This window comes from Lutjanus erythropterus, chromosome 6 (genome assembly GCF_056507025.1).
Source record: "Lutjanus erythropterus isolate fLutEry1 chromosome 6, fLutEry1.hap2, whole genome shotgun sequence".
In the NCBI taxonomy this organism is placed as follows: Eukaryota; Metazoa; Chordata; class Actinopteri; order Lutjaniformes; family Lutjanidae; genus Lutjanus; species Lutjanus erythropterus.
Genome location: NC_139322.1, coordinates 979,893 through 1,006,272, shown reverse-complemented (window position 1 = coordinate 1,006,272; position 26,380 = coordinate 979,893). Strand labels below are relative to the sequence as shown.

The window sequence follows — 26,380 nt, the reverse complement described above, 5'->3', positions numbered from 1 at the left end:
GTGAACAGAGAGTGCGACGGTTTGAAATGTGTCTCAACACAAAGTGTAGAAAAACAGAATTTTTAAGCTCCAACAGAAGAAACCAAAACTTTATTAGAGTCAGAATCAGAAAGGTCTTTATTGTCATTACACTCAGGTACAAAATATAAAACACAAATAGAAGCAGAAACAGGCCAACACCAGAATAGATTGAGGACTGATTTATCTGCAGGATCATTCAGAACGAGCCACACAATATTTTGTGTCAGATGTCTCGTCTCTGTGCAGAGAAATATTTAGCCTAGCTTAGCACAAAGACTAGAAGCAGCACAGTAACAAATTCCTATTCAAAATTTGTCTTTTTAGTGTTTTTTTCTTGTGTTCTGGTCAAAAACAAACATCAGAAAATAAAACCGACAGACTTTTCCACAGGGTTTTAGTGTTTGACGTTTCACTGTAGAAAAAAACTGACGGATTATAACTTTAACACATTTTTACAGCTCAGATTTCTGTCAGAAACTTGTATCAGTGTGTGTTGCATTTGCTGTCTGCTGCAGTGTCCTACTTTAACGTCTCCTCCCTCACTCTGCTGCTGCTGCTGCTGCCTGTGTGTGTGTGTGTGTGTGTGTGTGTGTGTGTGTGTGTGTGTGTGTGTGTGTGTGTGTGTGTGTCCGTGAAACAGGATTTGTGTAACTGTGGGTTCTGTTGTGAGTCAGACCTGCTGCCTCATCACTGTGTGTGTGTGTGTGTGTGTGTTTGTGTGTGTGTGTGTGTGTGTGTGTGTGTGCGTCCGTCCGTGCGTGCGTGTTTGTGTGTGTGCGTGTGTGTGTGTGTAGCTCGTCAGCTCTAATTAAGCTCGGCTGCTTAACGAGCAGACAGCTAATTAACACACTCAGAGAACTACACACACTCCTCCTTCATCCTTCGCTCGGCTTTCTTCATCTTTCTTTGTTTCTTTTCTCCCTTCCTCTCTTCCTTCCTTCCTTTCTCCCTTCCTACTTTGCCTCCTTCCTTCCTCCTCCCTCATTTTCTTTTTTCCTTCCTTTCCTTACCTCTTCTCACACTCTGTATTCTTCCTTTCTCATTTATGTTTCCTTCCTCCCTTCTGTCCTTACTTCCTTTTCTTTGCTTCTTATATCAAACCTTGCTTCCTTCCTTCTTTCCTTTGTGTCCTTCTTTCAGTCCTCCTCTCTTTCCTTCTCTTCTTTCTTCCATCTTATCTCCTTTCTGTCCTTTACTTCCTCCACCTCCCCTCCCTTCCTCCCTTTCATCCTTTCTTCCTTTTTCTTCTGTTTTCTTTCCTTCCTTCTGTCTTTGTTTCCTTTCCTTACCTCTAACTCCTTTCTTTTTCTCACGCTTTTTGCTGTATTCGTCCTTTCTCATTTGTGTCCTTTCCTTCCTTCCTTCTGTCCTTACTTCCTTTTCCTTTCCTTCTTTCACCCAACCTTGCATCCTTCCTTCTTTCCTTTGTCTCCTTCTTTTAATCCTTTTCTCTTTCCTTCTCCTCCTTCCACTCTATTTGTCACCTTACCTCCCTTCTTTCTGTCCTTCTTTCATCTTTGCTTCCTCCACCTTCCCTCCCTTCCTTCCTCTTATCCTTTCTTCCCTTTTCTCCTCTGCTCTTTTTCTTTCTCAGCTTCTTTCCTTCTGTTCTTACTTTCTTTCTTTTTCTTCTTTAATATTTCCTTCCTCCCATTTTTTTGTTATTCCTGCTTTCTCATTTGTATTGTTCCCTTTCTTCCTTCTGTCATCATTTCCTTTCCTTCTTTCATAGAACTTGCATCCTTCCATCTCTCCTTGGTGTCCTCCTTTCAGTCCTCCTCTTTTCTTCTCTTCCTTCATCCCTTGTATTCACCACCTTATCTCCTTTCTTTTTGTCCTTTACTCTTTACATCTCCCATCCTTCCTCTCGTCGTTTCTTCCTTTTTTTCTTTTTTTTCCTCAGTCCTTGCTTCCTTTCCTTACCTCTAACTACTTTCTTTCTCTCACTCTGCATTCTTCCTTCTGTCTTTTTTATTCTTCCTTTCTCATTTGTTTCATTTCCTTCCTTCCTTCTGTCCTTCCTTCCTTTTCTTTCCTTCTTTTGCACAGTCTTGCATCCTTCCTTCTTTCCTTTATGTCCTTCTTTCAATTCCTCCTCTCCTACCTTCTCTTCTTTCCTTTCTTATATTCACCACCTTATCTCCTTTCTTTCTTCTTTCATCTTGTCTTCCTTTTTCTCCTCACCTTTTTTTCCTCCTTTTTTCCTCCTTCCTTATTTCCTCTCCTTACCTCCAGCTGTTTTTTTTTCTCTTCCCACCTCCTTCCTTCCTTCCTTCATCTCTCTTTCCTCCCTCCTGTCTGTCCTCGATGCTCTCTCTTCCTCTCTCCCAGTTTCCCGCACCCCCCGTTCCCCCCCATGTCCCTCCTCTTCCTCCTCCTCCTCCTCCTCTTCCTCTGTGGTGTTTTTCTGGGTCAGACGCGGGGAGGGAGGCGGGAGGTTTGGGGAGATTTGGGGAATCTTATTTTAGTCGCTCCACATTTTCAAACAGACTGCTCAGCCCGCTGCTGTGTTTAACACCACACACACACCATCAACATCATCATCGTCATCTTCATCATCATCGTCATCTTCATCATCATCATCATCATCACCATCCAGTAATCCCATTACTTGGTCTCATGTCTGTAAAATGGCGTCTGTCTTTCTGATAAAAACACTTTTGGTTCAGAGTGAGACGTCGCTGCAGCAGTTTGGTTCATCTTCATGATCTTTCTGGAAAACGTTGGAGGTTCAAAGAGGATCACTCCTGATGGTTTTTAGTGACTCTGATGATTTTGCATCAGGTCACAGGTGCAGCGCCACCTGCAGGCCAAACTTTAGACACCTCTTGTCCACAACAGATCTTTGAAATCATCTTTATTTCTGGATTATTTCTGGGACGAATCACAAAGATATTACAGTGTGTTCTCTAATGAACCTCTTCTGTTTTCTGGCAGTTCATCGTCTGGTCAGTTTATGTAGCTGACTGTGTTTAAATAATTATTATTTCCAAAAATGTGTCTGGTTTTAAGTGTGATTTTGCCAGTAAGTGAGGAAGAAACAAAATTGACATCAGAGTTCATTTTTGATTTAGTTTCCATTTTTGACTCAAATGATGAATTCTGAGTGAAAATGCAAAAAGTTATCATGGAAGTCTTGTGGTTGAGTGTGTGTGTGTGTGTGTGTGTGTGTGTGTGTGTGTGTGTGTGTGTGTGTGGTTTTAGTCTGTGATTTTTAAAACAGGATGAGGAAATCAAACTTATTTTATAATCAGAATCTTGTTTTGCTCTCGTAGTTTTCTGCTCTCTGTGTGATGCTGCAGCTTGTTAGCCTTCCTCATTGTGTTTAATGGGACTTTTAGCATCAAGCTAACCAGCAGGCTTCTGGCCTTTGAGCATGTCTCTAACGTGTGTTGTTCCTTCATGTGTTTCAGATCCGCGTGGATGGGATCCCGCCGCCGGCCCAGAATGCTTTGCTGTATGAGACGGTGACGGTGGTGGAGGGGAAGCCGATCCTGAGAGACATGGTGTTCAGTCCAGACCATCAGTACATATACCTGCTGAGTGACAGACAGGTAAACACGCACACCTCTTTGTCTGATCTCTGGTCAGTGAAAGAAGACGTCATGTTTCTGTTTTTTCATTTATACAGTTCTCAGGAAAACAGCAGTGAGTTTTAAATCAGCAGATTTCCAATAAAAGTTCTGCTTGGATTCTTATGATAATTAAAATATATTGATGATCTGACCACCATTAAACTCACAAATCTGGATGTTTGCACTGAAATCACACAAAAATCTAAAAGAATTTCTGTATTTTCTCCATATATGAGGCAGAATATTAAAAACATGCAGATTTCTAATAGAATTCATGTGAAGAAAATAATGCATGAAAGAAACAATTTTAAGGAGCTGAATCATCAGTTTTCCAATTAAAGTTCTGCTTCTTCTGTACAGAACTGTTCTGTGTTTTCTAGTGAAAAACCTGATGCAGGTTTTTCACTAGAAAACACAGAACAGTTCTGTACAGAAGAAGGACAGATTTCCAATGGAAGTTCTGTCTTAATTTATTTTTTTTTTTGATAATTAAAATATATTAATATAATCATGTTCTGATCATTAAACTCACAGATCTGTATATTTCCACTGCTCAGACTGAAACAGAAACTCTGACAAATAACAAACAATCTTTGAACAAATTAAATATTTTAAGTTAAATCATCAGATTTCCAGTGGAAGTTGTGTATCAGGTTTTTCATTAGAGACAGAAAAAGAAAACGTTTCTAAAGACGTGTGAGTCTTAAATCAGCAGATTTTCTTTGGAAGTTTTGTGTTGAATTTTGTCATAATTAAAATATTCACTAGAATGACAACTTTAATGTGCTACACACACACACACACACACACACACACACACACACATACACACACACACACACACAGAGCATATTAGAGGCACTGCAGTGAGTGTGTGTGTGTGTGTGTGTGTGTGTGTGTGTGTGTGTGTGTGTGTGTGTGTGTGAATTCTGTTGTTTTAACATCTGCAGACAGGAAGTTGTGAATGTGAATATCGCTCAGCTGGCGCCACGATACACACTGTGTTTCTGAGTGTGTGTGTGTGTGTGTGTGTGTGTGTGTGTGTGTGTGTGTGTGTGTGTGTGTGTCCCATGTTAAAACTCTTATTGTACCATTGAGAGGAAGCAGAGTCGAGTTCAACAACTGTTAGTTCCTGTGCAGCTGACGACACACACACACACACACACACACACACACACACACACACACACACACACACACACACGCACACATATGTTTAATTGAGAAACATATCAGTATTTCAGATTGTCTTTGTTGGTTATTCTGACGTTCTCATCATGTTTGGGGTCTGATGTCAGTAAACAGCTGGTGGAGGTCAGCTGATCGTCACTGAGTCTGATTATTTAAAAATCCGATTTCCACCTGGAGCGTCCACAAACGTTTGACCATGTATTGTAGTAGCCTCAGAGTGAACTACCTAACCATCATCATCATCATCATCATCATCTTAGTGGTACAGTTTGATTGACAGGTGGGAGAGCTCAGTTTCACTGCAGTGTTACATAACAACTCTCTCTCTCTCTCTCTCTCTCTCTCTCTCTCTCTCTCACACACACACACACACACACACACACACTGTCGGCTAGTAAACTGTACAGTTTAGTGTGAGACAGAACATTTCTGTCAGTGTTTAACGTTCATCACATCACTTCCTGCTACGCAAAACAGAAACGCAACATCCATCCAGACTCACAGCTGACATGATGGAGACGCTGAATAAAGCAGCTCGTTATGTTCTGATCATCAATAAACTAATAAATCTGCACTGATCAGAATTAAATCAGAAAAATTCTAATGGACGTTCTGTCTTTTTTTTCCCCCTCATACAAAAAAAATCCATCATGACATGAGAAAATCTTAGAAATCAGAAAATTTCAAATAGAAATTCTTGGATTTTTTGACAAACTAAATAAACTTTAGGTAAAAGGAAAAAGTTTTTCAATAGATAAAGAAAACAAAGTTCTCTACAGAAGAAAGATTTATGAGTGTTAAATCATCATGGAAGTTCTGCATGTTTTTCAGTGGAATAAGAACAAAGGAACAGTTCTGTATAGAACAAAGACTCATTATATGATTATTTCAGCAGATTTCCTATTTGAGTTCTGTCTTGAATTTTTAGACAAAGAAAATAATCGTTGTTTAAAAGGAAGTTGAATCATCAGATTTCCAGTGGAAGTTCTGTGTGACGTTTTTCAGTAGATAAAGAAAACAAACTGTTCTTTATAGAACAAAGGGTTTTAATTTCAGCAGATTTCAGATGGAAGGTCTGTCTTGAATTTTAGAAATCATTTTAGAACTCATGACTCAGCTGCTCGAGATAATCCACAGACTTTGTTGTGAGCAGTTTCTTGTAGAAACGACTTTCTTTCTAATAGAAACATGAAGGATCAAACCTTTGCTGTGTTTATTAGTTTAAAATTCGATCACATAAAGAACTCTGAAGACTTCGATACTCAACAATCTGAAAGAGTAAAATTTTACAGGATGTCTGCTCCATAATAAAAATCAGCCTGACATCCATCAGAAATAACAGTTTTATGTGATGGTGTCCATGTGGAAGTCAACTCTTCATCACCTGAGAGGGATTTTCTTCTTTTTTTTTTTTTATCTGTTGAAAAACTTCATGCAGAGCTTCTGTTAGAAATCTGCTGATTAAACTCAGCATGTCTTTCTCACATGTGGAGTTTTTCCTCATGGAAAAAGTCAGAACTTCCATTAGATATTCACTGATTTAAGATCAGCGCAGACACAGATTTATGAGCTAAATGATGGTCAGAACATAGTAAGAATATAAGCGTAATGCTGCACAGAACAGTTCTTTGTTTTCTTTATCTGTTGAAAAACCTGATGCAGAACTTCTACTGGAAACCTGCTGATTTAACACTCACTGGTCTTTCTCCTATAGAACTTTGGTTCTTTATCTCTGGAATAACATCATGCAGAACGTCTACAGGAAGTCTGATGATTGAACTTCAAAGATTCTCTTTCACACAAAGATTATTTTCTTTGTTTAAAAAAAAATCAACACAGAACTTCCATAGGAAATCTGCTGAAATAACAATATGTTTATACAGAAGTCTTCTTTTTTTTCTTCATCTATTGAAGAACCTAATGCAGAACTTCTGTAGGAAATCTTTAATTACTGCTGAGGCCAAAGTGGGTCCTTCAGTTGTTTATTATTCAGTTCCCTTAAAGTTCCCTTTTTGATTTCATGAAATTTTCATGAAAACTTAATATGAAATTATCCAAAACAGGTGAAATCTGACATTTCATCTGTGAAAAGATGAAAATCCTGCATGAAAATGATTTAAAACAACATTTGATTGTGTGTGTGTGTTTTTTTTTAACATGTGATAAAGACTTTAAATATGATTGACATGTTCTCGTGTTGGAGCAGATGAATGTGTGTGTTCAGTTTAAACTGAGTGTGTGTCAGAGAACAAACGGTGTGAACGTGAACGACTGTGTGAGAATGAAACCTGCAGAATCAGCCGTTTTTTAAATGAAGTCTGGCAGAGACGAGATACAGCGTCACTGTTCCTTTAAAAGAAGAAGACCTGATAATGAGGTCAGAGAGGAGACAGTGTGTGTGTGTGTGTGTGTGTGTGTGCGCGCGCGCACGCGTGTGTGTGTGTGTGTGTCAGAGACAATGAACGTATTCATGTGTGAACATCTGAATGAGACTGAGACAGACAGAGTGTCCACTGTGTTTCACTGTGTTTACTGTCTCCCGGCTGCAATGACTTCTGGGTAAAAGATACTACTCACACACACACACACATACACACATGCACTTACTCACACACACACACTGACTAACTGTCTGCAAAATCAAGACAAATGTGTTACACACAGGCCTGAGGCTGTGTTAATGTCAGCGGAAAACCACCAAACCACACTGAGATAACACACATGCACACACACACACACACACACGCACGCACGCGCACACACACATGCACACACACACACACACACACACACACACACACACACACACACACACACACACACACAAATAAATGATTAGCAGATGATTTCCATGAAGTCTTACAACCATAAAATCAATATCAAGTCAATTTGCCTCCTTAATATCAAACTGTCGATCAATTAAATGTTAGAGAAAAAGTTTAGAAAAACACATTTTTCTGTACAGACTTCATATTTTCTTTAGTTTTAAGCACCTTTTTGTCACCAAGAAGCCAAATATGAATGAATTTATCTATAACAAGTATTATATGTGTCTCACAGATTTCTTCTTCTGAGCCGTAGAGCTCCACTGTTGTCCAAAAACTCTTAACAATACAGCCGTGTCCTGCTGTGGACAGAGCAGAACACCTGAAAAAAAATCAACATCAGCCTGAGTGTACGCTACATTTAGAATATTTTCACCTCTTTACTTTGCTGTCAGACTTTTCTGATGGTGAAATCAGTCAAATATATCACTCCTTCAAACCAACCAAACTCCACTGACAAAATTAGTCATTTTATCTCACAGAACTCAGGAGTTGTTGGTCTGCTGCTGCCTCCGTCTGTTAGTTTGTTTGTGTTATTGTGAGACTTGTTGCAGCAGCCTAAAAACAACATGTAACATGTCAAAGTGCACATGAATACGTTTGTTTTGAATGTGTGTGTGTTTCAGGTGACCAGACTTCCTGTGGAGAGCTGTGAGCAGTACAGCAGCTGCTCAGACTGTCTGGGTTCAGGAGATCCTCACTGCGGCTGGTGTGTCCTCTTCAACAAGTAAGAACCTTCAGAACTGAACCGAGCACGAGTCCAAACGTTCCTGGACCGACGTTTTAGTCTCGATACAGGAAGTAAATCAGGACAAGTTTATCTGTTTCACGCATTTCAACAACAAGGAAAACAACAGGGAAAGTGCTTCACATCAAACATAACAAGCATCGAGACAAAATGTAAAAGGAACATTAAAAAAAGTCTCAATATCGTATTGTGAATAAAAAAAACATTTCAACACAATTAAACAGATGAAACAGGAAAGTAAAAGTTACAGAGCCGTTTAAGATATTTTCAAAAAGCGTGGAGAGCAGCGCTGGAGGAAGAATCCTCATCCTTCACTGCAGTAAAAGTACTAATGACACAGTGTGAAAATACTCAACCTGAAGTAAAAGTTTGTAAATATTACCAGGAAAGTTTAGTTAAAGTAGTAAAAGTCTTCATGTTGCAGTAAAATGGAAGAATATTCCTGCTGCAGTAACGTGTTTCTGCTGCACGTTTCAAGATTAACTCATTTTAACGACTTTATATCCTGTTTGTGAATTTAATCTGCAGCGATGCATAAAAAAAAAAAACCCCATTAAGTATAAACATATTTAATAAAGCGATCCTCAGTGGAAGAAACCTCCCAACAGCTGTTTGGAATTCAACGAGACTTTGGCCGACTCTGATTGGTCGGCTGTTCGTCGAATCACCTGAGACAGGAAGTTCAGGATGTCAGGGATGATGTCATTTGTGTGTGTGTGTGTGTGTGTGTGTGTGTGTGTGTTCAGGTGTCAGCTGTGAGATATGTTGTGTCTCTTGTTGACCTGTGACCTCACAGCCGGCAGCCAGCCAATTAGGAGGCAGGAGGAGGTTTGGTCTGTGTTTTGTCAAAGTGTGTGTGTGTGTGTGTGTGTGTGTGTGTGTGTGTGTGTGTGTGTGTGTGTGTGTTAGATGCACATGATATGATATAACAGTGTGCTTTAGTGTGTGTTTGGTCTTTATACAACATTGTTCTTCCAGTGAAATTCATTCATTGATCTCTGCAGCAGGTTCAACATCTAATAACTTTATTTATAACAGCTTTTAAAAACAGAGTTTTACAAAGAGCTTTGAAACAAGGAAAATAATAAACTGACAGAAGCTGAACAGTGAAGCCAAACAGGATCAAGACCAGATGAAGTTCAAACAAAAAGACAGAAAAGATACTAAAAAAAAACCCAATAGATAAATCAGGTATCAATCAGGTTTATATGACAATATGAATAAAAACAATAAAAGCAATAAAAGCAATGAAATAAAAGAATAAAACAAATAAAAATAACAATAAAATGAAATAAAAATAAAGCAATAAAATAGAGTAAAACCAATAAAAAGACGACATCACATAAAAGCAAGACTATTGAAATGTTGTTGTTGTTGTTTTAATATTTTTATTGTTTTTTGACATCTTCTCCCCCCCAAAAAAAACATGGCCGTACATCCAGTCATGGATGACAGGTCGTGTTTTTCAGTATCATTCATGAGCTAAACTGTTAGCCTCGGAGGCTTCTTGATACCAGCAGTTTTGGCGTCCATGTTGCTGTTGGACGCCAAGTATATGGTGTCGAGTGGAGGCTGTTAGAACAGAACGTTATCATTAACATGATGTCACAGTCACATGATACATACGATCAGCTGTCCACATACTTTTGGCCACTTGTAACTGGAGGATTAAATAAAAGAAAAAGAGACAGAAGAAAAAGAAATAAAGAAAATGTGTGTTTGGTTTAAACACACAAGAAGACGCCTCAGAAGTGTGTGTGTGTGTGTGTGTGTGTGTGTGTGTGTGTGTGTGTGTGTGTGTGTGTGTGTGTGTGTGTGTGTGTGTGTTCCCATGAGGCATCATTAATGTTTCTATAAATGGTACACACACACACTCTGTTGACACTCCAGTTGTCAGAAGTCTTTGATGTTCTGCGTCCAGGCAGGTGCAGGAAGTTCCTCTTTGGATAAGAACCAATTAACTTCCCTTTCAAAGTAAAAGCCTGCAGAGTGACTGCAGAGGTTCTGGACATGTTGGATTCCTTCAGGACGTCTTCATGTTGAAACCAGCAGACAGACGGAGTTCATGTCATGAGTCATGAACAGTTTGTCCTCATCAGGAATATAAAACATGTAATATTGATCCTGATCAGCAGGGACGGTCACCCAATAACCTCATCAATAATATTTTTTGATGAAACCAATCATTTGGGCGTCCATCTCAAAGTGTTAACTGGTTCTTGAACTGAAACGTGAAGCAGCTTCATGACTCTTACATGAACTGTGACTGATTTAAATCAAGTCCTGCAGTTTTCTGGGAGTGTTGAAATGCACTCTGGGAGATTCACATTATTTAAAAATGAAAAGTAATTAAAAAGCCGTTTGGTAAGTAAGTAATTAAATAATATGAATTTTAAAAAATAGAATAATAAATGGAACAAATAACATACGTTATGTGTAATAAAACAGATGAATCACATGTTTACTGACACACAGGATGATGGAATAAAAAACAAGAATATAATAAGTAAAATAAATAAACACTATAACTTTTAACATACAATTATGAAAACAATTGATAATAAGTAGGCTTTAGAAGAAATGATTAAATTAAAAATTAAGGAATAAATTATTGAATTAATGACTAGAATTATTAAATAAAAAAGTAAATAAATAAATAGTCTAAAAATTGAATCAGAGAAATCAAAAACTTAGCAATTAAGCAAATACTTTACATTTTACAATATAATAATAATGTAAAGTTACAAAATGAATTGATAAAATATGAAAATATAAAAAGTAAAATATTAAATATATAGCATTCAAACAGTAAGAATAAGCAGAATAAGTAAATAATTTGGAAAATAAGAAACTTCAAAATAATAATGAAGTAATAAATATCTAAAATAACATTAATTATATATATTTTAAAAAAAGGATAAAATTTGAAAATAAATAAAAGTGTGTGCTGACCTCACGGTGACCTTTGACCCCTTCAGGTGTTCCAGACAGGAAGCATGTGATAAGTGGGAGGAGCCTCAGCACTTCAACACCCGGCTGGACCAATGTGTGGACATCTCTGTTACCCCGAGCAACATGTCAGTCACCTCCCCGGCAACACAGGTACCAATCAGACCAATCAGGTCGTTAGCTGTCCTCAGTTAAACAGTGGGCGGGTTAAACACGCTGTAAAACCTGCGTCTTATTGGACGATCAGGTGATGACGTGGACACACACTGACTCTCTCTCTGTGTCTGTAGTTGACCATTCGAGTGCAGAACGTCCCGGCGCTGTCAGGGGGCGTGTCCTGTGTGTTTGAGGACCTGAGTGAAACCCCTGGAGAGGTTCTGGCTAAAGGTCAAGTGATGTGTCTGTCCCCGTCCCTGAGAGACCTGCCGACACACACGCACTCCTACGGTAAGACACACACACTGGTCTGGTTCTGTGTCTCTGTCCTCTGCGTCCTCCTGACGTGTCTCCATGTTGTCCTCCTGATGTTGTCCTCCTGATGTTGTCCTCCTGACCTGTCTCCATGTTGTCGTCCTGACATGTCTCCATGTTGACCTCCTGACGTGTCTCCATGTTGTCCTCCTGATGTTGACCTCTTGACCTGTCTCCATGTTGTCGTCCTGACATGTCTCCATGTTGTCCTCCTGATGTTGTCCTCCTGATGTTGTCCTCCTGATGTGTCTCTGAGACGTCCTCATGTTGTTTCAGGAGAGAAGAGAGTCGTCCAGCTCAGTCTGAGGTCCACTGAGACGGGACATCAGTTCATCACCACCAACTTCATCTACTACAACTGCTCTGTGCTCAACTCGTAAGTCTGAAACTTCCTCATCTCCTCACCTAGCCTCCTCTCCTGACCTCCTCCCATTTTTTGCCTCCTCGCCTCTCTTGTTTCCTCTCTTGTGTCCTCTCCTTGTTCCTCTCCTTGTTCCTCTCCTCCTCCCTTCGGGGGCCAGATTGAGGATAACCTAATCTGCGTGGTGGTGGTTGCCATGGCAACAGTAGCTTGGCACCTTGGATACAGAAAACACAGAAACACTTCCCCTCTCCCTCTCTCTCTCTCTCTCTCTCTCTCTCTCTCTCTCTCTCTCTCTCTGCACTGGAAGTGTTTAAATGTCTTTTAACATGCTGGTGTGGATAGCCAGAGGACACACACACACACACACCCACACACACACACACACACACACACACTTCTCTTTCATCTGTGTTCTCACCTGCTCAGGTTTGTGTCTTTGTGTTTTATGGTGGACCAATCAGAGACAACGTCTAGAATGAGTTGCCGTGTTCACCCCTGCAGAGTGACGATGTTTATGTTTTATAAACATGTTTCTGCTCATCTTCACCCTCGGACCAACAGTAAACGTTTCCATGGTCACCGAGTTAGAGAAAAAAATGGAGATGAAAGATTATGGCTATCGCTCCATCAACCATCCCTGAACCTCCGTCTCTGTTTTACTGGATGTAAGGTTCCTGCCTGTCCTCTGGCGGTCCACAGTCCTGTCGGATGTCTGTCTCACCTCGTCTCTTTGTCTCTCTCCAGGTGTACTTCCTGTGTCAGCAGCGTGTTTCCGTGTCACTGGTGTAAATATCGTCACGTCTGCACCAACAACCTACAGGACTGCTCCTTCCAGGAGGGACGAGTCAGCAACATGGAGGTAAAAACACACACACACACACACACACACACACACACACACACACACACACACACACACACTCACACACACACACACACACTCTTAAGTCTGCTTTTACTATGTTTTTACTTTATTTTGATTTGTGATTTAGGGTTTCACCCCGGCCAAAGATTTTCCTGATCAATAAGTCATCACACATTTTTTTTAACAACACGACCTGCTGGGGATAATTTGATTTGAATTACTACTTTACAATTAACAATAACAATACAATTTATTTAGTTATTTATTCATTAATTCAATTTTTGAAAATGCTTAGTGCTTTAGTGATTTAAGCTGCAGCGTTTGCAGAATTCTTCCTCCTCTTCACTGACTGATGGTGTGAGGGAGTGAAGAACAGGAACATGGAGGTCAGAGCTGCTCGCTCTCTCTGTCATTACATGGTTCAGTAAACAACAGTAAAGCTTCAGGTCAACAGTGAAGGGTACACACACACATACACACACACACACACACACACACACACACACACACACACACACACACACACACAGTTTAAAACTCTCCTTGCTGATGCGTTCAAGGACTCCGTGACAAGTGGGATTTAAGAATCGTGTGCTGACAGAAATCAACAGGGAATAAACAAAAATCAAACATGGAGGTGAGGTAACATTTTCAAAAGAAAAGCACCAAAAGGGAGAATAAAACAAATTAACAAAATAATAAGTAACTAACTGAATGTGAGCAGTTAGATTACACCTGTCAGAAGTAACAGATTACTTCTCAGTCTCTAACGAGCTGAGCTGCTCTCAGGCTGCTCGTTATCTCGCCAGCAGAGAGAGAGAAAGAGCGAGCAGGGATCGCACCGTTAGGGCGTCTCGTTGACGTGATTGGTGCTTGGTGTCATTACAGGGCGACAGTAACAACCCCTGATTGGCTAATTGGTTAATAGAAGATGAATAGCCACTTAATTGACATGAAAGCATCCAATCACAGCAATTAATGTTAATTACAAGGCAATTAGGCTGACTAAAGAGAGAGGGAGGGAGAGATGAGAGAGTGTGAGAGGAGGAGGAGGAGAGACGAAGAGAAGAGGAAAGGCAGATGTTTTCGTATTTAACCTTTATTCAGCCAGGTTAAAGTCTCCTTCAGAATAAAAGCCTCAGAGAGGAGAGGAGCTCCTCCGACTATCTCTTCATCTGCAGCTGAAAATAAAAAGAATCTGTCAGCAGAAAGAGAAGAAGAGACACACAGCAGCAGCTGCAAGACGACCTACAACACTGACACGTAAAGCTCACACTTAAAGGGGCAGTTCATGTTTTTTAAAGTGGGGTTGATTCATAGTCAGTGTTTAGACAAGTGTACGCTATATTTAGAATATTTTCACCTCGTTACCTTTCTGTCAGACAGATGTTTCTGAATAGGAAACCACTGTTATATCAGACAAATATCACTCTCTACAAACCAACCAAACTCCATTTACAAAATCAGTAATTTTAGCTCACAGAACACAGCAGTTGTTGGTCTGCTGCTTGGTTACTGTTGCTACGCCTGTCAAACTTTCCATTCTTACACTGCATTTATGCAGTTTCCAGTGATAACGGCGGCAGATTTAACATCAAAATAGGGAGTAATTTTTGAAATTGAGAGCCGGGATAAGAGCTAAGCTAACCCGGCTTAGACCTGAGACAGTGAGCCAGAGAGAGAGACACATCGTCATCAGCTCACTTTGATTCTTCATCAGTCCACATCCTCCTCCTCAAAACCCCACAGAACAAATGCAGATGCAGTGGATCTAACAAGTTTGACTGGAGGGAAAGTTACTGCAGCTAGTAAGCTAACATTAGTTAGCCAGTTAGCCATGCTAATGTTTGCAGCTTATATTAGAGCAGATGAAGACAGAGGTTAATCCATTCACCACACATGTGTGCTTGTGTTTCACATTTTTGAGAGACGACAAAGAACTGTCCAGACTCGTGAAACGTAGAGTGTTTCTCTCCTCCACCTTCAACATGGAGAGAAATGGAAAGTTTGACAGCCCTAGTTGTGGTTGCTAAGCTATGATTGGAGAGTTGCTGTTTGGAGGCGGGACTTAGCAAAGGGTCATTTACACAGGAATTGTTTTGTAATCTCACAGTAGGCGCCATAAACCCACATGGATGAGAAGTTAATGTTTGTACATGAGGAAAATCTTTTTGTAGCAAAAAGCTTAAAAAACGTCGTAAGACCTCAAAAGTTGCCCTATTATGTGCTCACTGTACACAGAATATAATAAAAAGTTTTCCTGAAAAATGAAGAACTTCATAATAATTACAGTGTGCAGGATGTGAACACATCTGGTTTGTGTGTAATGTGGAAGTTTTTGGAAGCGTGCCATCAGAAAAAAGACGTTTCATGATTAAATGAGACTAAAAGGAGTGAACTTTAACTCTGAGAGCAGAGTGTTTGAGACACTAATCAAAGTTTCATTAGTGTTCTTTGTCAGCTCGTTATCACTCGTTCCCTGGAGACGTTTTACACTTTCACTCTGTTGTCTTCACTTTCATGTAAAAAAATCATTTCTGTCTCATGTTTCTGTCACAGAAGAGGTGAGACAGAGTCTGTCACAGGTGAGACGAGTGTTTGGATAAATGTCGAGTGTTTGCTGAGAGACTCTCTCTCACAGACTCAGATACACACACACACACACACACACACACACACACAGTCTCTGTCAGTCTCCACAGTCGCTGCTGGTGTCTGCTGCGCTCTGGTCCACTTCCTGTGGAGCTAATGGTCTTCCTGTCAGTCACAAGGCAATTAATTACCGTGGTGACGCTCGTTAATAAAGGTTTCACCCCACGGAGACACTGAGAGACACAGTCAGTCTGTGTGTGTGTGTGTGTGTGTGTGTGTGTGTGTGTGTTTCCAGCAGCCTCAGGAAGCTTGGCTCTGTCACCAGCTGTCCATTACTGAACACACACTCTGACTGTGTTTCTGTCCGTCGTCAGTGATGACAGACGGTGATAAGATATCTGCCTTTGTCAGCTCCGTGTGTGTGTGTGTGTGTGTGTGTGTGTGTGTGTGTGTGTGTGTGTGTGTGTGTGTGTGTGTGTGTTACTTATAGTGTGACAAACAGGCAGTTTTTTTCGATATATACTCATAATAATCCTTAATCTAAATCCTATATCTGTAATCAGTCCCTCCAGGATTTTGCGGGTCTTTTTCGGGATTGTTGCAGCCTAAAAAAACCTGATTTCATGACAGCTTCTCTAAAAAACCGTGATGATTGTTGCAGGGGTGGATCTAAAGAGGTAAAAGATGCCTTGCCACCCCAGCTGCCATCCAAAGTTTTGGACAGTTCTTGTTCAAAATATATACATGAAAAGTTGTGGCTGGATGGAAATTTACCAAGACTGAAACTCTGAAATCCAAGTGCAAGTGAATGCAGCAAGAGATGATGCTGTAATGCACATAATTTAATGATGTGTCCTGACCACATTTTAGGCTGTGTGATGGGTTTATGTCCAAAGAAAAAAGATGTTTCAAGATTTGAAAAGACAACAAATTATTGCTTTTTATTTCCACCTTTAGATATTTCTATTTAACGCCATACTCACGTCACAATAATGTTGTTTTTTTGTATTTTTTGCCACCCCTCAAAGTCTCCATGTCACCCTCTTTCTTCCTCTAGATCCACCCCTGGCATGTTGCGATGCTCATAGCCATTATTTGCACAAATTGCACAAGAAAGTTACTATTTTTGTGTATAATTCAATAAAATCAAAGGAAACTTCTTCCAGGGAGAACAAAACTAAGCTCTGCTCTGAGTGCTCCTCACTAAAAAAGGTCAAACTCAAAAACAGCACAAAATTATAAAATAAAAGCGCACAGAGTGTAGATGAATGTGACCTGGTTCCACTTCAGAATCGGTCCCAAAATTACGTTCCCGACAGAATCAACGAGAAACCAAATTTTCATTTCCGTCATCGATTCCTGTGGACTTTTTTAACTTAAGCATATTCACATATTTTCAGTAAACACGTATGCTACACTTCCCTTCTATATGATGTTCAACACATGACGAAGCGTCGTCTTCATTTCTTGCGGTGTTTATGATGCACTGAGGTCGATAAACTCCAGCTGACCTGGTGAAAAGTACAAGACCCCTCGCTCATGATGTCGACTAAAACGTCTTTAAAACAGCACAAAAATGACTATGACAAGCATAAATCACTATTTTCTGGACAAATACATAAAATAGTAAAATTAAACTCCCAGCAATCGTGGGCATTACGCAAAATTACAAGTTCGCACAGAATTCAAAGGATTGGTTGAATTTGCTGGTTAATGTAAACTGTATTTTTCTTATTTATAAATGTAGTGATGTAAATATGAACCAAACTGCAGCTGTTCTTTCCTCCAAAATGACTGGAAGCTTCTGTCGCTGCCAGATTGATTGACAGGCTTTTCATTCAGGCACTAACAGCAGGAAACAAAGAGTTATTAATAATGTCTGATGCTTCAACATTTAAAGCTGCTCCAATCAATAATTCATATTAACAATGGATGAAATGTGTGATGTTTGTGTGTCTGCTCATTGTGTCTCAACAGAGGATTATCAGCAGCTCTTTTTAGCCTCTTTTTGTTGCTAGTTTTGGTTTTGTGGCATGTTTTCCATCTGCTTCACTCTCATTATTTCTGTTCCCTGCAGCAAACAGCAGACAAACACAGTTTTACTCAGAGCTTAAAGGAAAATGAATACTGCTAACACCCCTCCACGTAAATAATCCTGTTGCTCTGTGTCTGCTGGAGGTGGAAGCAGGCAGCTGGTTGCTAACATGTTAGCTAGAGCTACATTATAAGCTGATGCATTAGCATCTTTCTGCCCTTTGTGACACTTTCTGTGCTACATGACATCCAGTTAAGGAGCTAATTAAATAATTTGGTTCATTTTAGCAGCTAAAATAGTTAAAGTTCAGGTCAGCTAATCATTGTGTAGATAAGGCTAGCTGACAGATCAGTTCAGTGGCTTAAATATTTTGGGCTAATTTCTAGACTCCAGTGGAATAATTGGACTGTTCTGTAATGCAAGTTACCTTAAGATAGCAGCTGAATCAAAAACACTTAAATATCAACGGCTACTAATAAGATGATAGGCTAATTTGTCAATGTTGTCCTCACAAAACTCCTGCTGCCAGGAAGTGGCTAAAAAGATTCAATGAATGCAAGTTTGAATTTTAACAGAATCTAAAGTTTGTTTACTGTTTTTTTAAAACCATAATTTTATCTCTGACTTATCCTTCAGTTTGGAAAACAGATGAGGATGGTTCCATCACACACAGTAAATGTTAAATAAGCTAACTTCTATTGATTGATAAAGGTGTGCCTCAAGGATCAACATGAGGCTCGCTGCTAATTACGTTTTATTTCCAGCTCAGCTCTGTATAATCCACTTCTATGCTGATGATATTGTCTTGTATGTCACTGACTCTAACATAAAAAAATTGTGTTTGTGTTGAGTTTGATAGCCGAGTTTGTATTAACTCACCTTTCTCTTCTTCCTGCAGGGCTGTCCTCAGATCCTCCCCACCTCTGACATCCTGGTCCCGGCTGGAATGGTTCGTCCAATCACGTTGCGAGCTCGTAACCTTCCCCAGCCTCAGTCGGGTCAGAAGAACTACGAGTGTGTGTTCAACATCCAGGGAAAAGTTCAACGCATCCCCGCCGTCCGCTTCAACTCCTCCTGTATCCAGTGTCAGAATACCTCGGTGAGACACTACATTACCCAGCATGCACTGCTCCTTGATGGCTCTGTGTTTTGGGAATATGTGTATATGGTAGTAGCAGGAACAGCAGTACCTCTGAGGTTTTAGTGTTCAGGTGTCTTTCTTTGTGTCTGTTTTTCTGTCTTGTTCTTGAGGATCTGATGTACAGTATGGGTCAGCAGTATTAGTACTACAAGCAGCAGTAGTACAAGTATTTATACTTGTAGCAGAAGCACTTATAGTAGTGGAAGCAGTATCAGAAGTAGCTGAATCTGCAGTAGTAGCAGTATTAGTTGTGTAAGCAACAACTGTAGTAGAAGTGGAAGTAGTAATACTTGTCAAGGAAATGGTATTTGTTGTGAAAGCAGTCAGAGTATTATTAATAGACACAGTAGTAGTACTAGTAGCAATACTTGTAGTACAGGCAGCAGAGGTATTGGTAGTGGAATAAACAGAGTAATTGGTAGTTGACATAGTAACACTACTCGTCTGACACTAATGGATTACTTTAGCGGTTGGTCTGTGTAGCTAACGTTAGCGGTTGTTAGCGTATCATCTGCCCTGTAAATGTTTACAAGAAGTAGAAGTATTGGTAGTTGGTGTAGTAACACTCTAACTGAAGAAAGAGTAGTAGTAATAGTGGTAGTATTACCAGTGATAATAGTAGTAAAAGAAGCAAAAGCAGTTTCAGTATTACATGTGGCAGTATTAGAAGTAGAAGAAGTACACTTAGTAGTGGAAGTAGCAGTATTAGTAGCAGTAGTGGTTGTCATGGTGACGCTTAGTGTATGGAAACAGTGTCAGTAGTTGACTCCACAACAGTAGAAGTATTAGTATTAGTATTGAAAGCAGTAGTAGCAGTACTAGTAGTGGTCGTCATGGTGATAGTATGTGTATGCTGTGACATCACAATGTGTCAGGTCAGTAATAACAGGTTGAGTTCAGAGCTCTGATTGGCTGAGAGACAACTGAATAGAATAAAACCCACACACACACTGCAAGCTGAGAGGAGGGTGAAGGTGACTCAGACGAGTGTGACACACACTGCAGCATCAGCACATACACACACACACACACACACACACACACACACACACACACACAGTCTAACAGCTTCTCATTGTAATGAAAAATGGATGACATCACCAATCGGACAACAACTCCCACATCTTCACCCACATGCCCTCCATCTTTACAGTTGCCATGGTGACCTCAGGGTATGGTTTCTGTGTGTGTGTGTGTGTTTCTGTGTGTGTGTGTGCGTGTGTGATGACCCAGTGACCTACAGAGTTCAGAGGTCAGACTTGATGTGTCTGACACACACACACACTACAGATTGATTATTGTCCTTTTCTGAGGCGACACACACGCCGTCCACTACACGCACTGACACACACCAACTGTTGTCCGTCTGCTCGTGCTCATTTCCTGTCCTTCATCTGTCTTCCTGTCGGTGAGCCCACCCCAAAGACGCCTCACACACACACACAAACGCACACAAACACACACATTATGCACTGACATACCACTACTAAATGCAGACAGTAACACACACACATACAGATGGTCAGTGTGTGTGTCTGTATTTAATTAAGTTACTATTCCCAGAGGAAATTGGCCATTTAGAACAACAGTACGCACGCACGCACACACACACACACACACACACACACACACACATTCTTCACACAGACACTGTTCAGTTTTCAAAATAAAAGCACAGAGGCAGTGTTTGTTTGTGACCAGCAGACAGCAGCATCAGTTACAGCTGAATGAATCACTTCTCACAGCTGTGTGGAACATCTGGAGAGCTCAAAATATTGTTAAAGTCAAGGTTGGGAGGATTACTTAATCAAAATATAGACAAAATATAATCCCAGTATCATAATATTAAAGTAATGTAATGTGATTACTTTGTTACTTTTGGATTACCTTGATACCAAATATGGTCGGTCTGTGTAGCTAATTGTTTGGTTTTCCTGACTGAACAAAACTTTTCTTCCTGTAAAGGGTTAGCTGTTGTTGCTATAACTGATAGATGATGGACAAAACTATGGAAATAAGATTGAACTTGTTAAAAAAAATCATCTGTGCTGGAAGAAGTTTTCTTATTCACTTCAATATAATGTGAGTTTTCTCAGAGCAGCACCTAGTGGGCATTAGAGGAGCTGCAGGTGAACATTTCAGTTTTCAGAAGAAGAAAAGACACAGTAACACCACACACACACACACACACACACACACACACACACACTCTCACACTCCTGCTGCTGTTGCCAGGCACCTCTGACCCCATAGCGACAGGCCTAGCGACCGGGCAGGGGTTACCATGGGGACGACAGATCGGCACACACACTCCAACAGTGTCCACCGGCTCTGTGACATTAAGACCCAGCAGGAGAGAGAACAAGAGAGTGTGCAAGAAAGAGCTGATGGAAAGAGGAAAAAGAAACATAGAAAGAACAGGAATTAAGTTTATTGTCCCGGAGGGTAAAATATTTCGCAGTGAATTACACAGACGAACAAGCAAAGTGACAGAAAACACCGATCACGGCGCTCAGCAAGCCCCAAACAGCCAATAGACACGAGAGGGAAGCTTTATAAAGATGAAGAGACAGGTCACGGTCTGCAGAGGAAGAAAAACAAGAAGGTTAAACAAAGAATTAAAGGAAACATTTTTATCTTAGCACAGAGTTCTGACATTTTATGAACCAAACAACTAATCAATGAGTGGAAAAGATATCGCCAGATTGATCACTAGTTGAAAAATAGGTCCACACATCTGAAAACAGCTGCAGTAACATTAGCTAAAATCATATTTCCTGTAATAGCATTAGCTATTAGCTGTAATTTGTCAAATTTGGCTCTAAAACTATTAGAGCCATTTTAAATGTTAAATATTAGCTGCGGTAGCAAACATTAAGATGTAATGACAATTAGCTGTAATAACTGTAAAAATTTCAAGTTCAAAACTGGTTCACTTTAGGTGGAAATACTCAGAACTTTGGTTCTTGAACCGTAAGGGAACCGGTTCCACGTTGATGGAAAATGGCCGCTTGGTTCTAAAAGATGCTCCAACTTTGGAAGACGGGTATCAAAGTTCAGTTCATTCATGTTAGTGCTGCATCATAGTGGTTATGGAGCGTGTGTGTGTGTGTGTGTGTGTGTGTGAGTTATGATGCTGCTCTGTTGGGCTCAGCTGGCTGCTTTTAATGGAAAATCAGGGCATTAGACACACACACACACACACACACACACACACACACACATCTCTCTGTGTCTCTCTCGATTGGTCCTGGTATTCCACATATTTCAGCTGTGTGGTCATCACTCTAACACACACACACACACACACACACACACACACACATACACACAGTGTTATGAATAATGTGGTCGTTCTTGCAGCTCTGCAGAAAAGATCATTTTAATATCAACACTTTATTAATTGCAGCCGTGTGTGTGTGTGTGTGTGTGTGTGTGTGTGTGTGTGTGTGTGTGTGTGTGTGTGTGTGTATGTGTGTGTGTGTGTGTGTGTGTGTGTGAGGTAAAAAGCAGTAAAACACTGGTTGGTTGGATGATGGTGAAGTAGTTTTTGCTGAGGAAGGAATATTGAGCTGGAGCTGCTTGACTTAATGAAATTTGTTAATTTTCTGTGTGTGTCTGTGTGTTTGTGCATGTGTTTATGTGTGTGTGTAGTTGTGTGTGAGCATGCACATGAAGTGTGTGTGTGCAGCAGCAGCCTCGGTCCTGTGGTACGGTAGTTTTTAACAGGAGATATTTTTTTGCTGAAGTAAGGTTATACAGCTGCCACCTCTTAAAGAGTGTGTGTGTGTGTGTGTGTGTGTGTGTGTGTGTGTGTGTGTGTGTGTGTGTGTGTGTGTGTCTGTGCGCTGTGAGTTAATGAAATGAGCAGACCAGAATCATTAAGACACATTGATTTTCAATCTTTCAGAAAACTCAACTTCTCTCTCGACTTTCACTGAGTCTTTGCATGTGTGGTTGAGTGTGTGTGTGTGTGTGTGTGTGTGTGTGTGTGTGTGTCTGTGTGTGTGTGTGTGTGTGTGTGTGTGTGAGTGAGAGTAAATTTCCTATCTCTTTATGTGACCCTGAAGTTACAGGGCATGAATTATGAGCACAAATTATGTTTAGATCAAAATTCACACTCCTGTGTGCAAAAATGCATAAAATTATTTTACAGCTACAAACATGTGGACCGAATATTTCTGCAACTGCAAAACTTCATGACACATTCACAAACTTGTTTATGTGCATGAAAGTTTTTTTTTTTTGCACATGCACACAAAAAGTGATATACAACTGCAGGCTGTCAAATAATTTGTGAACATTGTTTTACAACCTCAAAATCTTTATGACCCTGATTTGTCTCCACATAAGTGTGTGTGTGTGTGTGTGTGTGTGTGTGTGTGTGTGTGTGTGTGTGTGTGTGTGGCGTCAGATTATCTGGTGCCATTCGAGTCGAGCTGACATATTCAGGACGCAGCCTGTCTCTGTCTTTTCAGCAGCACTGGAGACGATGTATTGTTCATTTCATGCGCACACACTCAGACACACACACACACACACACACTCAGACAGACACACACACACACACACACTCAGACACACACACACACACACTCAGACACACACACACTCAGACAAAACACTTGTGCGTTTTGTTCCATTAACACCCCACTGTTTATCTAAGATGAGACTCACAGAGAGCGGCAGGTAGATCAGGTTCCCATCAGCTCTAAATCCATTATGTTGTTTCTCTGACTGCTTTTTGTTGGTTACCATGGAGACCTGCAGCCGCCATGACAACACCGCTCTGCTCTCTGTGTGTGTGTTTCTATTTTCCGTCCTCCTTCTTCAAAGCAGTGCTGACTTTATCCTTTATGAAGAGGCTTTGTTGTCTTTGTAGTGCTGCTGTACTTGTACTGTTAGCTGTGTAAATATACTGCAGCCTGATGCTGTTAGCAGAGTCAACACTACCTGTGGTAATATTTGATTTACTGCTGTTTATTTTACTTATAAAAATATACATTGTAGTGTCATTAGCTGTACACTAATGTAATAACAGCAGCTGTAGCAAAACCGTCCATGACAGCAGTGGTGTTAGCATTAACTAGTGATACATTAACTACAGCTAGTCTACTCGTACGTATGATGTATACAGCACAAATATTATCAACAGCAATGAAATTAACTTTAGCCATAGCGTTGTTAGTTGTGCAAATATTAGCTGTAGCAGTTTTAACAATATTTACATTAGCTGCAGTGACATAAGCTAAAATAACATTAGCTTTTGTAACATTAGCTATTAGCTCTAGTAACATAAGCTAAAACAATATTAGCTGTAGTAACATAAGCTATTACCTTTAGTAACATTAGCTAAAATAATTTTAACTGCAGTAACTTTAGCTGAAATCATAGTACAGTTACTACAGCAAATGTAGTCAGTATTACTAAGGATAATATGATTTCAGCCAGTGTTACTACAGCTAATATCAGTTGTAGCAATGTCACCTAATGCTAGCTGTAACAATTGTAGCTTCAGTAACATTAAATTATTAGCTACATGTTGTCATGATATTAGCCATTTTACTAATATTGTTCAAATTTGTCTCCAATATTTTTACAATGCAATAGCATTGCAATAGCAAACATTAAGCTGTAATAACACACTACATTAGCTGTAAAACAACTGTAACAATTTCAGGTTTTGTGATTTTAGTTGTAGTACAATTAGCATGGCGTAGCTAATTTTACTACAGCTCTCACAATCTCAATATTTTCTAGATATCACTTTCTAAATATTTCTGTAACAGCAGCTAGTGATGTGTTAATATTAGCTTTTGGCTAATTCAGTGTTAGCTGCAGTAGCTAACATTAGTAGTTGTAACAGCAGAAACAGCATCTATTAGCTGCAGGCTAACGTTAGCTGCAGTAACAGATATATGAGTTACTGTTAAACACACTGACTGTGGAGATGTTGACATGTTCTGTTTTTTAAAAGACGTCCACACGTCCCCAAACACCGTAAATCACCTCATTCCTTCTCCGTCTTTAATTAAAATGTTTTCCTGATTTTAACACAGAAGTGAATTTTCTTTTTTCCAATTAAAAAGTGTTAATTACCCTCTCTGTGTCTGTCTCTGTGTCTGTCTCTGTCTGTCCATGTCTCTGTCTCTGTGTCTGTCTGTGTCTGTGTCTGTCTCTGTGTCTGTGTCTGTGTCTGTCTGTCTCTGTCCATGCCTCTGTCTCTGTGTCTGTCTGTGTCTGTCTGTCTCTGTCCATGCCTCTGTCTCTGTGTCTGTCTGTGTCTGTGTCTGTGTCTGTCTCTGTGTCTGTCTGTGTTTTTGTCTCTGTCTGTCCATGTCCATGTCTCTGTCTGTCCATGTCTCTGTCTGTCCATGTCTCTGTCTCTGTGTCTGTCTGTGTCTGTGTCTGTGTCTGTCTGTGTCTCTGTCTCTGTGTCTGTCTGTCTCTGTCTCTGTGTCTGTGTCTGTCTGTCTCTGTCTCTGTGTCTGTCTGTGTCTGTGTCTGTGTCTGTGTCTGTGTCTGTCTGTGTCCATGTCTCTGTCTGTCCATGTCTCTGTCTGTCCATGTCTCTGTGTCTGTGTCTGTGTCTGTCTCTGTCTGTCCATGTCTCTGTCTCTGTGTCTGTCTCTGTCTGTGTCTCTGTCTGTGTCTGTCTGTGTCTCTGTGTCTGTGTCTGTCTGTGTCTCTGTGTCTGTGTCTGTGTCTGTCTCTGTCTGTCCATGTCTCTGTCTGTCCATGTCTCTGTAGTATTGGTATGAAGGGGACGAGGCCGGCGATCTCCCTGTGGATTTCTCCATCGTCTGGGACGGAGATTTCTTCATCGACAAACCTGCTTCTATGAAAGGTAAAATCTGTTTGTCATCAATAAAAACCTGTTATTTATTATCAATAACACAAACACGTCTTTGAAAATGTTTGATTTTGGCTCATTTCTCATCCTGATACAGTCTGATTGTTCTCTTGGTTTATTGATTTTTTTACCTGAACAATCAGATTTGTACAAATTATAATAAAATAATGTTTTACCTGCTAAAAGAACTGGCCAAAGTAAAAACACATTTCTCATCACATTGCCGTTACTTAACTAAACTATAAAAGGGAACTTCCAATCAATAAGGATAAAGAAAAAAGCAAAATAAAAGATTATGTGTTTCTGTAAATGAGCTGTTTTTTTCAGTTTAGTCTTAAAGGCGTCGAACAAAGTTGATGATATTAATATTTGTCTATATCTATATAAAATAATAATAATAATAATAATGAAATTATATTTAATTTATTTTGGTTACTTTGTTTCCTCGATTGTTCGGCCTGTTTTGATGTTTTGGTCGTTACAACATGTGTTGTGTGTTTGTGTTTGTTTAGATGTGTAGTTCTGATTGTGTATTTGTTTTATTTTTAGTGTGATTTTGGTGTACTGTTTGTGTTTGTGTTTGTTTGTTTGTTTTATTGGTTTGTTGGTTTTGTTTTGTTTTTGTGTGTTTATTGTTGTCTGTGGCCGCTGGTCTGTTTTTATTATTAAAATAATAATAATAATAATAATAATAGTACAATAATGAAAGAAAAATAAATAAATGAATAAATAAATGTGTTTAGACTGGAT

The 26,380-nt window shown here is 39.9% G+C and overlaps 1 protein-coding gene across 1 annotated transcript in view; it reads left to right on the top strand.

Moving 5' to 3' along the window:
* Nucleotides 1–26,380, top strand: part of plxna3 (plexin A3) — a 121,793-nt gene that overhangs the window by 77,412 nt on the left and 18,001 nt on the right. The window contains exons 7-14 of the mRNA XM_084720144.1: nt 3,435–3,575; nt 8,239–8,339; nt 11,339–11,462; nt 11,600–11,756; nt 12,057–12,156; nt 12,889–13,003; nt 18,535–18,735; nt 25,528–25,624. Of these exons, the coding sequence (XP_084576270.1) occupies nt 3,435–3,575; nt 8,239–8,339; nt 11,339–11,462; nt 11,600–11,756; nt 12,057–12,156; nt 12,889–13,003; nt 18,535–18,735; nt 25,528–25,624 (1,036 nt within the window). The remainder of the gene's footprint in view (nt 1–3,434; nt 3,576–8,238; nt 8,340–11,338; nt 11,463–11,599; nt 11,757–12,056; nt 12,157–12,888; nt 13,004–18,534; nt 18,736–25,527; nt 25,625–26,380) is intronic.